General features: G+C 49.1%; 1 protein-coding gene across 2 annotated transcripts in view; it reads right to left on the minus strand.

The window, feature by feature from the left end:
* Positions 1 to 17,533, minus strand: part of LOC119455463 (cubilin) — a 233,580-nt gene that overhangs the window by 165,007 nt on the left and 51,040 nt on the right. For both annotated transcript variants that reach the window (XM_037716873.2, XM_037716872.2), the window contains exon 15: positions 581 to 693. In XM_037716873.2, the coding sequence (XP_037572801.1) occupies positions 581 to 693 (113 nt within the window). The remainder of the gene's footprint in view (positions 1 to 580; positions 694 to 17,533) is intronic.

Here is a 17,533-nt window from a genome sequence, read left to right on the forward strand (position 1 = left end):
GGCGCCGGGGAACCGTGCCGAAGTTTACCAAATTTTATTTTCAAAGCCATTAATTTACTTTCTTTGCAGGAACCTCCCGGAGAAATTTCACTCCAATCCCAGCGTCTTGTGACGTATAGTGTTTGCGCCGTGGGCCATTTTTGGTACCATCTTTCGGTAGCGCCAACTACACCAACGGATTTTCGCGTAAAAGAAAATATAATACTATCGCATTGAAATTTTTCAGCGCTACCTTTACGCAAGAAATGTCACCTGAAAATTACGCCCCCATATGTGGGCGAAAAAATAAAAGAGAATCTTGAGTGGCGCTTCAATGTTACAAACGAAACCCCTCTAAGAAATTGAATGCTCAAAAAGGAAAAAAAAAAGAGATAGCAGAGAATCGCACTAAGCGTCTCTAAAAAGGTGCCTCATTCGGATATTTTACGGCGTTATTTGCTATTTCAATTTTGTCGTGGGGAACAGACACTATGGACGTCTACATATTTATGCAAGGTAAACTGTATTAAAGATGCGCTGGGAGTGCTGGCCCGATTTCACATTAAAATCCGCCTTTAAATGAGTGGTGTGGCTACTGTACCATATCCTGAGAAGTGTGGATGATCCAGGTGCAGTCACGCTTGTGAGTGTACTGCCCGCCGTTTTCTGGGTAGCGAAGAGTTCCGTTGACGCCGTAGATAGTGTCTTCACAGCCTGCGTTCGGAAATCGAAGCGGCAAACTGTCAGCAGCAAAGGCTTAGGCACGCACTAGCAGCATCACGCCACGCATGGAAATTTATTTCATTTATTTGTTGGTGCATACTGCGGCCGAAATATGGGCCATATCAGGAGTAGAATAAGGCAATGGCCTAAAACGATGTAGCAAGAGAAAGTCAAATTCAATTAAAACAAGGTGCGCGCAAACAACGTTCAGTATATTTTAGAAACTCAACAAGTGACAATTCGTGAACACAGCCAGACAACAAATTCCAGAGGTAAATAACAAAAATTAATTATGCAGTTTTACGTGCTAAAACCACGATCTGATTATGAGGCACGCCGTATTGGGGGACTCCGGAATAATTTGGACCGCCTGGGGATCTTTAACGTGCTCATAAATCAAAGTGCACGGGTGTTTTAGCATTTCGCCCCCATCGAAATGCGGCCGCCGCAACCGGGATTCGGTCCCGGGACCTCGTGCTTAGCAGCCCAACACCAAAATTCCAGAGGTAGCCTGTACGAAAAAAATAAAATACTGTATAATCAAAAAGTCTGTGCGCAAATGAAATGCTGAATGGTTCAGGTAGCGGTGGTGCCTTGTAATTGAAAGTTTAGAAAATTTTGCATAATCTAGGGAAGAGCAAAGTGGCGAGCGTAAAATAGCGTACAATATTTTTAAGCATTCAGTGTGGCGTTGGGCTTGGATCGAGGTTTGACCTAGTTGATCAAGGCTGGACAAAGGTGAAAATTCTTTGTCGTATCTGTGACATGTAAATCGTACGGCTCAAATCACTCGTGAAATGCACAGACAGCCGTTCAGAGCAATGATCGGTGTAACCCCGCTGACGAAGCGATCGTGTTTCCTATTGACTGAAAGTAGCAATGTTTTGCTCATTAAACGACAATTTATCTCTTTATTTGCTCACAAAAAGTCTTTACGAGAAGTGACGTTTGGAGCCCGACGCGGCAAAAGCGCGGCAAGAAATAGAACGCGCTGTCACGTGCCCTTCCATTAGAGTACGCGGATCGTGGGTTTTATTTCAATATTAAAAAGCAATACACTTAAAAAAAAAGCTTTTCCCCAAGTTTTCCTCAACACAGCGATATATTTGATTGCTGCGAGTAAAAAAGCGGCGATGCCTTCGCGCGGCGGCTTGCGATAATTGGGGGTAGCTTTAAAAATCTTTCAAATTTTTCAAATCCTTTCAAAATCTCCGTCGTAGCTTTCGCCGCCGTCATCCGTGTAAACATCGCTCTTCGTACTGATTTAGGTTCTGCTTGGAATAAATAATTCCAAATTGCTGCAGTTTTTGAGCGACGACATGTTTGTGAACGTGGACCCAGTGGGTTTTATTCGATTCAGAACAGGTGCATGTCACCAAGAACGAAAAGGTTCAGGCGGTGCAGGGTGCGGGTCACGGAGATACATCCACTCGCTGCAAAGTTCAAGCGTGTACTGCACCATGGTGGCCCCTTGCATTGCACTTCTGCAATCAAGGACGGCGGTGCAGGGACAATCGAGGGCCTAGGTGCCGCCCATCGCAGTGTGAATAGGTGCAGAAGGTGCAAAGAAACTTGGCTGCGTGATATATTGAAATCGTGCGTGATGCTACTGCGCCGTCACGTGTAAAAGAGTGGTTTCGTCTTGAATGAGTTGGCTTGGCTCGTGTACCGACAGAATAAGGACGCCAGGGGGCAGGGGCGTAGCCAGAAATTTTTTTCGGGGGGGGGGGGGCACGCTTCTGCTTCCCTCTAGGTCACGTGATCGATAATAAATAGCGGTAGTGCAAGCAGACTCTATACATGTATATCAAAGACATGGGACCGCCCCCCCCCCCCCCCCCCCCCCCCTCGCGTGTGCGTGTGCTTGTGAAGAAATTAGGTAAAAAGTAAAGTAAGCTCAGTAAACACAGTAAGTACGACAGGTACAGTGGGCGTTTGGAGCAACGGTCTCTCATCGCGCCACTGAATGGACCAGTCTTCGAAAACGCATCATTGAGACGACCCGTGCGATCGGAGAAGACATCATTAATTGTTAATTTCCGTTAAGCGTAGATGGCGTCGTCCTCGTCGGGGCGAAGTGCGTTTCACAAGTCAAGGACGGCTATGCGCGTGAAAATGCACGTGTGACCAGGCTATACCTAATCCCATAGCAATAGCTTGTTCGCTGCGTCTTTGCGCTAGAAAACTTAAATACGCGCAAAAACGCGTAAGGCGTTTTTTTTTTTTTCGAAGCTATCGTCGCCCTGCTCCCTCATACGAGAGGGTTGCATTTCCTGCGGCAAGTGCATGGGCCGCTGTGTCTTCCGCTGTGTGCGAGCGTGCAGCCGTCATTTGCCTTTACGTCAGCAGATTCAGAATTGTACAGAATATTTCACCACACAGCACAGATATGGCATGCGTACGCATTTTAAGTAGTGCGTGCAACTCATTTCTGCTTCACTTACGCCGGTGCAAACAGGAAGCGGCCTTGTACCTCACACAATCTCGACTGATTGGTGTACTAGTGATGCAGGAATGAACTCCGGTGTTGTTCAGTGCATAGTGCACATAATCAATTTCTCAGGATGCGTGAACTCCGACGAGAACTGTCAGCGCCTGCAACAAGAGTTTACTTACGCTGTACTGCGCACAGCAGTAATTCATGCTTGTCGGCTGTCTGTTTCGTGCATTCTATTGCGAGTCGGTGGAATTTCACTGCTGTCATCAACCCCTTCGTGTGTACATTGCTGGTTTGGGATTCCACAACAAAACAGCAACTACCAGCCTTCCGTAATTGCTGGTTTAGGATTCAACAACACAACAGTAATTACCAGCCTTCCGTAGGGGCGCAATCGCAAACAAGAGACGTTTCTCGCGCAGACTAAGCCTACGTTCACACTTGGAAAGCGGCAAGCGGGCGGAAAGGCCAAAGCGGCCGGAAAATTTTTTCCGCGCCTGTCCAAGTTGTTCACATTTGTTTGGCTACCGCCGCGGCCGCCGCTGCCGTTTTCGCCCAGATCCATCTCGTCTGCGTACGTTTGTCGGCGTGGTGGCGCTCATTATCGCATTATTTCGAGCGGTATGTGCATTCTTTGACCCACGTACCGTCATCAAAAGTGATCATTTCATGCAACTTCACGTGTCATCTGCGACCTTCGGTAAGTTTCTCGTCGGCGTTCCATAATTCTCCTCACACGGGCGCAGTAGCGCTGAGTCACAGGTTGGTGCCTAGGCGTGATAATATTTATTTAATAGCTTTTATTTACAAGTTGTAATAACATTTCATTATTTCGTATTGTCGGCGCCTCTAGGACACCAAAGGGGCAACGGGAACACCACAGCTAAAACCCAGGCTGGCCCTTGTGTTGGGGCTCGCCAAAGCCTGCGCGTCCTACGTGAGACCTACGCTCCCAATCTATCGTCGCGACGAGAAAAGCACCCCGCGACTTCTGCAACATACCGTACACGTGCGAGGAGAATTATGGAGCGCCAACGAGGAATCTGCCTAACTATTGTCTGCCATGGAAGTAGAAGAAGAAATGGCTATTATACTTCTACCTACTTGTTTTCTAGAAATGGGCAATAAATAAACGGAAGACGCGGACACCTCGGAAACGGCGGTGGTGGGTTCACCTATCTTTGCAAGAGCGCGAGAAGTTGGGTCACGCCAAGGCTTCGTTGCCGCACCTCCGGTCGCGCGACGTTGAATACTATCGCGAGTATTGCTGACAGTACGTTTCAGTGCCACTCTTGTCGTAGAGCAAGGGCTGGTTCTTGATCGCGTCGATCAGCATTTCAGCCTACACTTTTGGTGCCATGGTTTTGGTGCCCGGTGCCATTTTACGACCGGTTGTTTACATGCTAGTGTAGCTTTCAGTGAAGCAGAACGACTTTCCGCCGCGTTTCCGCTTCGCCATGGCGAAAAAATCGGCCCAAGACCGAGTTGGCTCGCAGCCTGTTTTTCTGCCTGTTTTGCCGCCTAGGCGGGCGGATGTTTGCAAGATTTTGCCCATTCCTACAGCTTCGAGACCAAGTGTGAACGTAGCCTAAAATTCTGCGCGAGCGCAGCCTAACCGGCACCTGAAGGGAAGCGGCGGAAATGTATACCGGAGATTTCGACCACCTGGGGTCTTTAACGTGCAACCTAAATCTAAGTAAACGGGCGTCGAGCGTTTTCGCCATCATCTAAAATGCGGATGCCACATTTGTTGCTTCATTTTTTGCGCATTTGTTGCTTCAGAATGCGGCCGCCACATTCTCGCCCAAAACTTCACAGAGTGTGAAAGCCTTGACAAACACCGTGACAGTTTTTTCCATATGCAGACATGATTCGCTGTAAATTACCAACCCAAATGGAAGCGCCCAGGAATTAAATAGTGATAGTAGCACCGGTTTCATGAATTATGTCAGCGCGAAGCGACGAAAACAAAGGGTGGGTGAGTAGGGGGGGTTTGCGGAAAAAATTTCGGGGGGGGGGGGGTTTGAACCCCTCCCCCCCCCTGGCTACGCCACTGCCAGGGGGCAAGCCACGATGTAGGCGTCTACTTAAGAAAACTAAGCGACACAGATCTAAGAGTGGTCTGTACGGCAACGAGCAATTGCAGGAGCTTTGTATTTGCAAAAGTGGCTGAAAATGTCGAAATGCGGATGATTAACGAAAGTAACGATGGGCGGAATCCGCCCATCGATCTGCTTTCCCAATTTTCGCGAAGGGGGCTATCGGCATCGCTGTCCTTTCTCGGTGTTGCTGGCTTCGGGTCTCCTACTTTTTTTTAGAGATTACTCAGATCGAAAAATTCTGCTTATGAAATTTCCCCGCGCTTTTGGATTTATTCGCTGCACGTATAAACAACTACGATAATGAGCTTTTAATTGAGCCTAAAAAACTGGGCCCTTAAAAATCGGTTGTCAGTCCCTTTAGGTTTAGGCATGTTCGCGCGTGTCAAACATAGCTTGTCGCATTGCTTCATTTATATCTTTATTTTAATTTAATTATGGGGTTTTACGTGCCAAAACCACTATCTGATCATGAGGCACGCCGTAGTAGGGGACTCCGGAAATTTGGACCACCTGGGGTTCTTTAACGTGCACATAAATCTAAGTACACGGGTGTTTTCGCATTTCGACCCCATCGAAATGTGGCCGTTCGATCCCGCGACCTCGTGCTTAGCAGCCCAACACCGTAGCCAGCAGTGCTTCATCAACGATATTATTCCATGAGGAAACCTCTGCTTGGAAAACAATAGAGCGTAACAGCATTGAGGGAAAACTAATCCTATAGAGCTTCGCCAGCTACCACCACCAGTTTTTGATATTTTGTCCAGAAATTAGTCCTTTTTTATGTCCTTAATCTGTGGTGCAGCGACCGATTAAATTTACACTTAAGAGAAGCACTAAATCCGTTTATATTGATAAAGTAGTGTTGAAGTATTGTACTTTTGCTGATTTTGTGGTAGTATATTGATTTTTAGAAGCAAAATGGTGGTCAAATTTAGATTTTTTTAAAAAATTTCCACCGAAACCGTAAGGCCAGTACGTAAGAGTGACGTCACGGATTGCCAAGCATTTCTTCGCATCTTGGCCATTGTGGCTGGCAAATGTTCTTGAAGCTTACCAAGTTCCATTTTTGAATTTTTAAGAATACAATGCAGCTGCAACAAGAGTATTTTGCAGGTAGACTAGATGAAGCGGTTAAACAAGCTGGCTCGTTGAAAACCGACCTAGCGCGAACCACACGATCGTCAACGTCTTCTTCCACACACTCGCTGGCACAGAGCTGGTGCCGATGTGCTCCGGTACAATCACTCCCCGCGCAGAAAGGAGCCAACCTGGCGACTTAGGGGAATGACAGCACAGGAGGGTCGTAGAACGGTTTCAGCCGAGTGACGTGAACTGTTTCACGCCCTCGGCAGCGGTGGTCGGAAGATGGCTCGAGCGGCTCGATGATGTAGTTGACGGGAGATGTTTGCTCTACTACTCGGTAGGGACCGTGGTAATTCGAGAGAAGCTTGGTCGAAAGGCCGGGAGTAGTGGATGGGACCCAGAGCCAAACTAGCATTCCCGGGGAATAGTGGGCGCTAGATGCAGATTCGTCATGGCGAGATTTTTGGCGACATTGGTCTTGCGCGGTAAACGAGCGAGCCAGTTGACGACACTCTTCAGCATAAGCAGCCGCTTCGGAAACGGGCGTGGCTTCAGAGACATCGGGTCGGTAGGGGAGAATGGTGTCCATTGAACATGATGGTTCACGCGCAACAAGACGTCGTGGTCGGGTGGGGCGGGAGCGGCGGCAGAAGTGACGGCATCGATAGGCAGTGGGGTCGTATCGCAAGGCGCATCAAACGGAAAGATGGCATCAAAAGTGTCGAGACGCCCAACAGATTCGCCACGTAATAGAGTTGAAGGGCAGGGAAACGGATTGCACGCGTAAACTGCACTGGAATCATCATCAAGTGTGACGACTGCGAACGGTAGGACAACGTCCCGGCGACGCGCACATTTCTCAGACGGTACAAAAAGTGCAGTTGAATTGGGGACAGCGTCACAGGTGACGGACACTAAGGCGACAGAGAAAGCAGGGATGACGACGTCAGCAGCGACAACCACTTTAGCAGACGGGCGACGGTCATCGACGGTTGCGGTACAGAACGGAGACAAGGCGAGTTGTGCACGAGCGCAGTCGACAACTGCATGATGCGCGGAAAGGAAGTCCCAGCCCAGGATAACGGCATGCGATGCATGAGAAAGGACGACAAATTCGACGATGTAGAGCGCATCCTGAATTAAAACACGAGCGGTGCAGGTGGCCGAAGGCTTCACGTGCTGCGAGCTCGCTGTGCGTAGCGAAATATCAAAAAGCGGAGTCGTCACTTTGTTCAGTTTGCGGCAGAGAGTCTCACTAATCACACAAACAGCTGCTCCTGTGTCGACAAGAGCGTTGGTCGCGACACCGTCTATAAACACTACAATCTCGTTAGGCGGCGAAAGAAGAGGCCTTGCAAATTTCGACGACGGCGCAGTTCTTGCCTCAGGAACTGCGGCTGTTAGTTTTCCTCCTGGGCATGGTTGGAACGGCGAACCATGGGGGAAAGGGAGCGGCGGCGGGGAGAAGGAGATCGGCGTGAACTGAAGGCGGGGCGACGTGAATACGAGTCCGTGGCGTCAGATGTAAGACGGTGCGTAGCTTGTTGAGGGACATGACTAAGGTTGGGAGCGCCATCGCGAAAATAGAGTCCGCGGCGGCGACAGAAGCGCGCAACATGTCCCGCAATACCGCAAGCGTAGCACACTGGCCGGTTGTCCGGAGTGCGCCAGGGGTTGAAAGGTGGTCTTGGATGCGAGATAGGTACGTAAACCGGCCGTACCGGACTTGGCGGCGTGTAGAAGTTGGTGGCTGGGCTGGATGGGACTGGCGTCGGCGGGGCATGAGATCGTGTAAGGGCCTCAGCGTAAGTTAACGGCGCCGTAACTTGCGGCGGTGAAGCGGGGGACGGTAGGGCTTCAGCAACTTGCGTCTGAATAACCCGGCGAAGCGACTGGTCCAGTGGGGGGAGAGGCTCAGTGACCGATGCCACAAGAGAGAGCTGACGTGCCACTTCCTCGCGTACGTATTGCTGAATTTGAGGCAGCAACGAGGTGTAATCAATACTAGCGGTGCTGGGAGCCAAATCTGAAACGTCAGCCGTTTGCATTCCAGGGCGACGTGTGGAGATGCGCTGTTTACGCAGCTCGTCAAAACTTTGGCAAAGTTCAATAACTTCAGTAACGCTTTGTGGGTTTTTGGCCACGAGCATATGAAAGGCGTCATCGTCGATGCCTTTCATTATGTGTTTGATTCTGTCAGGTTCCGACATGGACGCATTCGCCCGCCTACAGAGGCCGATGACATCCTCAATGTAGCTGGTGAAGGTCTCACCAATTTGTTGAGACCGTCCGCGGAGGCTGTGTTCAGCGCGAAGCTTGCGCACCGCTGGCCGGCCGAAAAACGAAACGAGGGTCTCTTTGAAAGCTGACCAGGTGGTAAAATCAGCTTCATGTTTCTTGAACCACAGGTGGGCCACGCCGGTAAAATAAAAGATGGCGTGAGTCAGCTTGTCGCGGTCATCCCACTTGTTGTTTGCACTAACACGTTCATACTCGGCCAGCCAGTCTTCCACGTCGTGATCGTCAGTGCCACTGAAGACTGGATGATCACGCATACGAAGCACCCCAGAGCACACGACAGGTGTGGGAGCGGGAGAAGCTCGCGAGGGGCCGGCGTCCTCGGTCATCGTGAAGGCAGATGGTAGCGTACGGCTGCGGAGTTCCAGGACGCTGAAGGGGACTACCCAGCACCTCCACCAAATGCAACAAGAGTATTTTGCAGGTAGACTAGATGAAGCGGTTAAACAAGCTGGCTCGTTGAAAACCGACCTAGCGCGAACCACACGATCGTCAACGTCTTCTTCCACACACTCGCTGGCACAGAGCTGGTGCCGATGTGCTCCGGTATACAGCCAATGTTTAGCGATAAAAATTGACTAGGCTTGAGCAGGCGACGTCATAATCTTTGGTCTCAGGGCGTGATGGTGGGGGGTCTCCGGGGCAGCGTAGTGACCTGGCTTTCATTTTCGCGTCATTTTGCGGTAAGAGTGGCTTTTTGTTATTGTGAAGGGATAATTTACCAATACGGCTTGAATTCTTCTTACTTTTAGTGTCCGTATACCATACTACCCAAAGGGCTACTCCTTGATGTGTCCTGGGCTGAACGTTGCTGCAGGTAGTTACCGCGCACGAGTTCGGGGTTGAATTGTGAGTTTGTTAGCTGAAAGGCGAAGCAGAGATTGCGATAGCAAATTAGTAGGGAGCTAGCTATACGAAGCAAGGGTAGTAGTTTAATGGGTCGTATAAAGTTGTAAACATTCGCTTACTAACAAAATAGACAAGTACGGTGTCACGCGCGCACAGACAAACATGAACACACTCGTCGCTCGATGACCGCGGAAACTCGCTGTGAAAATGCCGGAGTGAAAAAGCGCGCCAGCAGCAGCGGGCAAATTGACCGCGCTGTCTCTCGCATCGCTTCAACGCGAACTCAACGTCGAAAGCACAGCGCATACGAAGCTATCGGCACTCGGCGCATGCACTTTGTCCCCATATCAGATCGCTTTGAAGATGAGGCCCGCGCGGCCGCTCACTTCACCCACATCGCAGATAACTTTCAAGATACAGCGCCCGCGCGGCCGCGCTGAGAGCAGCAGCCGACGGGTTCGCGAGCGACACAAACAACGCGCACAACTGTTGTCGACGGTGCCGGCGTTTTGCACGCGTTCGCACCGAACGAGCGCGGTGTTGGTGACGTGTTTATTAAGAACGTGCCAACGTTTGCCGTATATCCTATGGCGGTGTACCGTATCGACCATAAGTAGGGAGCCTACATGCAAGCGCTGAACAGCGCTTGAATGTAGGCTCCCCGACCATAAGGTCATGGCCCCTGTGGTCACTAAATAAATGAAAACCACCGGATTATGTATATTTCTCATTCTTTAATAGTTCAAATAAACAATTACACCATCACATCTTAATGGTCATAATTGGAAATACACAATTCCCACCATAGTACAGCTTCGCTGGTTTTCTATCTCAAGCCCAGTGGAAAGGCTGACAGTTTTTTACATCTATTAGATAAGAATACAAATTGGAAGTTAACAGGCACCCACTGCCAGCGAAGTTTGTGATTCTTGTCGCTAGCACGTTCCGGCTGTTCAATGGCACGAGAAAATATTTTGTTTAATACTAAAATATTTGTCAGAGTCAGATTGGGGGTTATAATGTAAGGCAAGCAGATGGCAGACTGTGGTAGAGTTTGCCACGAAAACCTTTCAGTCTGGAATTTTACTGTGTTCAGTAACTTAGGGCTGTATTTAAAACATTTGCAGATTACTGCTTGACTTTCGTCGTCGTCGCTCTTTCTGCGAGTAGAAGCTGCTTCTATTGGTGGAAGCATGTGTGAGAGAGTTTAGTAACACGAAGCAAGGTTTCCTGCTACACCACGAGATGGTGTTGCCCTCCGCGCATCCTTTCTGGGTTGAAAATTACACATTTTGTCAGGTTTGGAAGTTGACCAAAGGTCGGTGGGCCGGCTGGCGTTGAGGGCCCCTGGTAGAACCACAAATGAGGCAGTGCAGGGTGACATGGGTAGGGCTTCTTTTGTAGTCAGAGAAGCAGAGAAAAAAAAATCACCGTCCCTTCCACTACGTGAAGATGGTCAAACATAGAAGCTGTGCATTCGCGGCCGCTTGGCTGGCTGCTCTTGCGGGGGATGGGACGCGTTGGCGTCCACGGGCGACGGCGTTCCTAGCGCATTCCTCACGCTTTTTTTTCTCCGACGTTCCCAGACAAGAGTCATTGAGCAATGCTCCGTATGTACAACCACTTTTTTATCCAGTGGCCGTGGTACAACCCACGCTAACGCGAACTCCTCTCACACGCCACTCCTCCGTTGACCAACTTTTTTCCTACACCGGCATTGGTTGGCGCACCTCACGTTCTCCCCCTCCAACGCGAGTATTGGACGGCGCGACTTACGTTAACCCCCCCTCCCCGTTCTCCTTTTCATCTGCACCCTCTCACAGCATTCTCACAGGGGAAAGGGGATGGTCCAATCTCTTTTCCACTGTTGATCTCTCCTCTCCCGCTAGGTCCTGTGGCCCCTTTTTAGCGAAATCCGACAACGACGACACATGGTCCGCATAAACAGTTTCTCTGTAAAAGATAGTTTTGGAGAAAAATTGAGGAGCATAGATGAAAAGGAAAGTCACAGGCCTGAGCGGAACACACAGCACAGCCACAGTGTAAGCTGGTGGAGCGGTCAAGAGTAGCTACAATTTGGGCACCACGCACAACAAGGTCTTCGTGGCAATCTGTTCGCCTCGTTCTGACGAGAACGATCTGAACTTTCCACCTGGCGTCGACGGCGAGCTGCGGCTTGTAATGCTCTCTTCACAGCAGTCTTCTGAGCCCAATCAAGCCTTATAACTGCAACTTGTTCTTAGGGGTGGGCAGCGCTAGCCGGACGAAGGACAGAGGAAGAGACGATACGAGGGCTGGGTAGCGCGGCCCACCCCTAAGAACATGTTCAATTACCAACTCGCCCAGCTTGCTGTGTTATCTGCAACTTACATGTAGGGCACACCGGGTTTGCAGGCAGCTTAACTGGATCGCGCCACCATACTGGCGGAGGCTCGGCAGCTCGGGAGCGCGTTGATTGCGCGCCTTGTCTGAATCGCTTATCGTCGTCTGCGCCTGCAGCGCGCGCAACATTTGCAGGCACCTTGCCTAGATGGCGCCATCATACTGGTGGAGGCTCGGGTCATCTGCCCCTGCGCGCTTGCCTTATAGGTAGGGCTCCGTGTTTTCGGTTTTATCCAAAAAAATCCGGTCACCATTCGCCGGTAAAATTTTTGACAATTTGGATTTATCCGATAAACTCCGATTTGCTTGGCCATGGGTATGGCCATCAAGTCGCTGAAAACCGTATGTACGCGAGGTGGTTCTCGTTTTATGAAGCTCTAGAAGATATTTTGGACTACTGGCGCGCCATTTTGTCTCCCTTGAGAAGCGACGAAGCCAAGGAGACGAAGTGTGAGAAGCTCAGGAGTCTTGTTTCATCGCCTGAAGCTGTGCACGACTTGCTCGTTAAGATGAGGTTTCTGAAGACCAATGCGTGTGCCTTGATCTCACCCATAAGGAACTTGAGGCAGAGAGTACCCTGGGACAACAAGTTTATCCCATACTGGGATGGAGTTCGTTTGCACGCACTCATCAGTCAATGGCGGGATCCAACCGAGGTCTTCGCATTAGGTGTCACAAGTATGCTGGACCTCCTTGACGAGAATCAACGCTTAACAACTGTCGCAGACTTTAACGGATACTACGCTGCTGTCGCCGAAAAGTGGAGACAGACATCTGAGAGGAACCTGTTCGATAAACTCCAGTACACCAAAGAATCGTTTTGGTACTGTGTTCAAATTGTGAATCTAAATGTGAAGCATGAGCTTCCCTGCGCTTTCGAAACCTATGCGCCTATTTTTCAATTAGTGCTTCTTGAAACTGACGACTTGAGCCAGCTCCTGAGTGATTTTACGAACTATCAGTGCTATGAAATACGTAACATTGTTAAACCCCTGTCGTTTTTGAGACTTCACAATGTCGAGTGGCCAGTGCTTTCTCGCTGTGCGCTGCGTCTTCTGGCGCTTCCTGTTTCTAGCGCTAACGTTGAAAGGGCGTTTTCAAAGCTGAGAGTCGTCAATAGAAAGAAGCGTGCTTCGATCACTGACAGCAATCTCGCAAATTATGCTTGCGTGTTTTACAATAAGTTTCAAGCTAAGGTTGTTATACGCAAAATTAAAGATGTTCTGTGTTCAAGTATTTCGCTTGTGCGTATACGTTTTTGTCCATTAAAACGTTCTAGGAAAAATAAAATGTGCTTCGTGTGTTTTGATATTTTAGTATTCAGATATGAATTCATCTAAGATTTTCGGGTTTTGTGAATACTGCAAAACTCCGAATTTAGGAGAATTGGGGATTTACGGCAAATAAACTCCGATAAACACCCGCCGATTTTGAAGAAAAATAAACACCGAAAACACGGAGCCCTACTTATAGGGCATCTCCGCTGGCCGATAGCAAGCAACTGCGTGGCCCAGTGGTAGTGTGTCTGGCTCCCACGCACCGGGCGCCGGTTGGATCCCGGCGGGGAACGCGTACATTTTTCGCATTTCCAGCGACAGCGGTTACGGCGGCTAAACGCCGACGGCGGTGGCATCATCGCGAACCGAAGCGGTTATTGGAATGAGCCCATGACAGCTTACTCTGTAAAATTGCCGGCTAAAGCCCACAATTATTGTCTCGAGACAGAAGAAACTGCAGCATTAGGCCAGCACCGATGAAGAAAAGGTAAAGGTTACTCCTCGCCAGCTTGGCTGCTGTTTTACGCCTGTGCTGACTCAGCCTTACTTGTTAATGTCTATAAATGTGTTTTCGTACAACATTCTTGGTGGAAGTGCGGGTTACGCTGCCTGTTTATCACCATCCCCCAAGCACGGAACTCCGAAGCGGTCGCCGCTTTGTTCCTTCGGCGATGGCCACTGATGCACACAATACGCCAAAACCTATACCACGCAGCAGCCACCATCTGTCATCCTGCCGCTTCCAAAAGATTCCGGCACTTTATGTGGCACAGATGACGTGGACGTCGAGGATTGGATCTCATGGTATGAGTGTGGATCTCATGGTATGAGTGTGCCAGCAAATAGAACAGGTGGGAGGATGCGCGTATTCTAACGAATGTGGTATTTTATCTGAAAGGAACCGCGTGCGTCTGGTACGAGACGCGCGAGAACGACCTGACCAGCTGGTACCTGTGCGAAGAAATACGGAATGACTTGTTCGGGAAGCGCTTGGGTCGTCAGCTAGCCGCTAAAGAAGAACTTGACTCTCGACCGCAGTCATCTATTGAAACACACACTTCATATATTCAGGATATTCTAGCGCGTTGCCGTAAAGTTGACAGTGACAGGTCCGAAGCGGATAGGATCGGGCACGTTATCAAAGGTATCGCCTTTGACGCATTCAACCTCTAGGTATTCAGGAACTGTGCTACTGTGGATGCTATTGTGAAAGAGCGTTGCCGATTCGAATAAGCAAAATCCCGCCGTATCGCCCGGCAACTCACCAGGCTTTCCAATACTGCCGCATCGTCATCATGCAAAGAACCCCCACCGACTTTACAATCACCGACTTCGGACACTTTCACGTGTATCGCTCGTTGCGAATTTGAAGCAATGTCAATAGTCCCTCTTGTGCCCGATGTCCTGACTGCCACCCGCACCTATAGTTTCCTTGATTACAGCCACCGGTGCACAAATCTCGGTGATCTCGTGAGAAGAAAAGGAAGTCCTGAGACATGCCATGAAACGTACAGTAAGAGTCGCTGATGGAAGTACACCTACCGTTGTGGGAACGTGTGCTGCCCGCGTGGTTATATCGGCCCATCGGACAAGTGCTCTGTTCCTTGTGCTTGAGCAGTGCTCATATTTTGTCCACACATTGAGCCCTCGTCGACTGTAGCACCGGTGTCCTTCAAGTTGAAGTCCCTTCTGTCTACAAGACTGTTGCTGCTACCCCTACGCGACTGTCTTCTCTAGAGTTCGTGCAATTGCTGCTTCAATGTGATTCTGCATCATGGAACTCTTTGTCAGCTGCTTACCGATCGAGGTCCTTACTTCTCTTCTCGCGTCATCGATGACCTTCTCCGCTAATGTTCCACAAAACACAAGGTCACGGCCACCTATCAGCCTCAGACGAACTGCCTTACCTAACGACTGAATCGCGACATAACCGACATGCTCTCCATGCACGTTTCCGCCGACCACCGCTACTGGGATGCTACATTACCTATTGTTATACATACGCCTATAATTCCTCACGCCACGATACCACGGGTTATTCTTTGTTTTATCTTCTTTTTGGTTATGAACCAACACTACCCATGGATACTTCACTACCAACCACTCCACAACATCAATCGGAGTACGCGCAAGATGTCATTGCGAGGGATAAAGCTGCGCGTGATATCGCGCGTGACCGCCTTACGATATTGCAGGCGTCACAGAATATCGGTTAAGATTGCCGTCATAAGGATGGATATTACTTTCCTGAATCCGTAGTTCTCCACTGTTCGCCAACTCGATGAGTTGCTCTTTCAGCGAAGCTAATACCATGCTGCAACGGTCCTTATCGCGTTTTGCGCCAAGTCACCGACGTGACGTATAAGGTTGCACCGACCAAGCCAATGGTGCCATCTGCGCCCGCCCAGACAAATGTATTTCACGTTACTCGGCTAAAACCGTACAACTTGTCCGCTAATGCTGCACCTGCCCGGATGGTGCGAGTGTTTTCACCCGGGGTTAATGCTGCGAGACCAAAGAAGACCGCAGCATTAGACCGGCACTGTTGAAGAAGAGGTAAAGGTTGCTCCACGCCTTGTAAATATTTGTAAATTTACGTTTTTTTTTGTGCGACAATATGAATATTTCAGAAGCGTGGACACGGAATGAAAGAAGAGGCGGTGAAAGTTGATAACCAACTAGAAGGTAATTGAAAGCATAAAAGCCAACTAGAAATCATCAAAAATAAAGTTAGAGACACATAGATGGTAAATTGGATAGAAAGGGTGGAAACTAAAACATAAGGGCGATTTACGAAAAATTGTCAAGAAAACAAAATTTGCGTAGCGTGCACTAGTGGCGCAAGGCTAAAGAAACAGCGGAGCTGATCGGCACCTAGCTGGTCCTGGCCTTACGGGTTAAGCTTTTCCGGAATTTGTTGATTACTGATCTATTATTGATTACCTATTGATTGGCTATCGATTGGCTATGGAAAGGTATTGGTCACGTATTTGGGCTAGGCTAAGCACTACCAAGTCATCGCCAGCATTTTCAGAAATTTAATAATTGTTGATCGATTAGTTATTGATTGGCTATCGATTGGCTATCGCAAGGGAACGTCCACCTTCCAGAAGCGTTGGGTTTTAAAGAGGAAGGAAGGATTAACTGGTCAGCAGTCGAGATAAGTAAGGTACGTTTTAGGGTATTGGTGAAAAAAGAAGCAGATAGAAATCGATAGAGCCAGGGTCGTTGCTATACATTATGTTGCTATACAGTATCGGTAACGGTACTGTATAGAAATAGATGTTTAATGGCTTCAGTACGAAAAAAAATTTCATGAAGAAAGATCGAGGTCATATGGTCAAAATGCTTGACGGCGACATATGTAGTGAAACCTGACTACATCAAACAGGCTAGGCGGCTCTTTGTCGCCATACTGTTTCAAAGGGGATATCAATAAACATGCTCATCACCATCACCATCACTAACGTAACGCGTTCCGGGCGGCGGACCCCATCAGGCACCGTGGTTTCACCGCTCCCCTCCTCGCCCCCTCTTCACTTCGTGCGCGGTGTCTCATAACCAGCAACGTACATTAGCTACCTCCGCAATCTATCAAGCACTCCGGAACCCATTGCTAACCCAAATGTGACATTAGAGAGCTTTAGATTAGGGGGACGCAAGCGTAGGGGCCCCCTACGCCCGCCTCAACACGACTAAGAGCAAGATCCTGTGTTTTGGACGTTTCAGAGAGCAACTTCCTGGAGAGATTCTGGAAGCCAATGCCAGTGCGAGCTCTCTGAATCGTGTTTGAACAAGGCCAAATATCAGAAGAGACTTGGAAGGAGGCGATATGGAAGGCGACTGAAGTCGTGACGACAGAGGCGAGCTTCAAGCTCACCCTCACGCAGTCGTAGTGAAAGTCCGAACACGTTCCTGGATAGTCCACGCGGCACACGTGGCACTCGTTCCAGGCAATGTGACAATGTCAATCAATGCAGTAATCGGCAGTCAATCAATCACTTATAATAACGCCCGCCTCGGCTGCGGGAGGCTGTGGGTTCGATTCCCACCGCCGCCCTATTATTATTATTGTAGCCAGGCGTATCACCCCTGAAGGAAGCCGAACGCCAGGCCGGGGTACGCTTGTACCCTTTTGAACCAGTGGGTGCCCGGCGGCGGTGGGAATCGAACCCACAGCCGAACTCCCACAGCCGAGGCGGGCGTTCTACCACTAGGCCACGGCTGCGGTAATTATTATTATTATTATTATTATTATTATTATTATTATTATTATTATTATTATTATTATTATTATTATTATTATTATTATTATTATTATTATTATTATTATTGTGGTGCTTATTATTGTAGTATCAATGAATAGACCGGCAAAAGTAAAGGTGAAGGTCTTGCAAATGCGA

The sequence above is a fragment of the Dermacentor silvarum genome, chromosome 6 (assembly GCF_013339745.2).
Source record: "Dermacentor silvarum isolate Dsil-2018 chromosome 6, BIME_Dsil_1.4, whole genome shotgun sequence".
Taxonomy (NCBI): Eukaryota; Metazoa; Arthropoda; class Arachnida; order Ixodida; family Ixodidae; genus Dermacentor; species Dermacentor silvarum.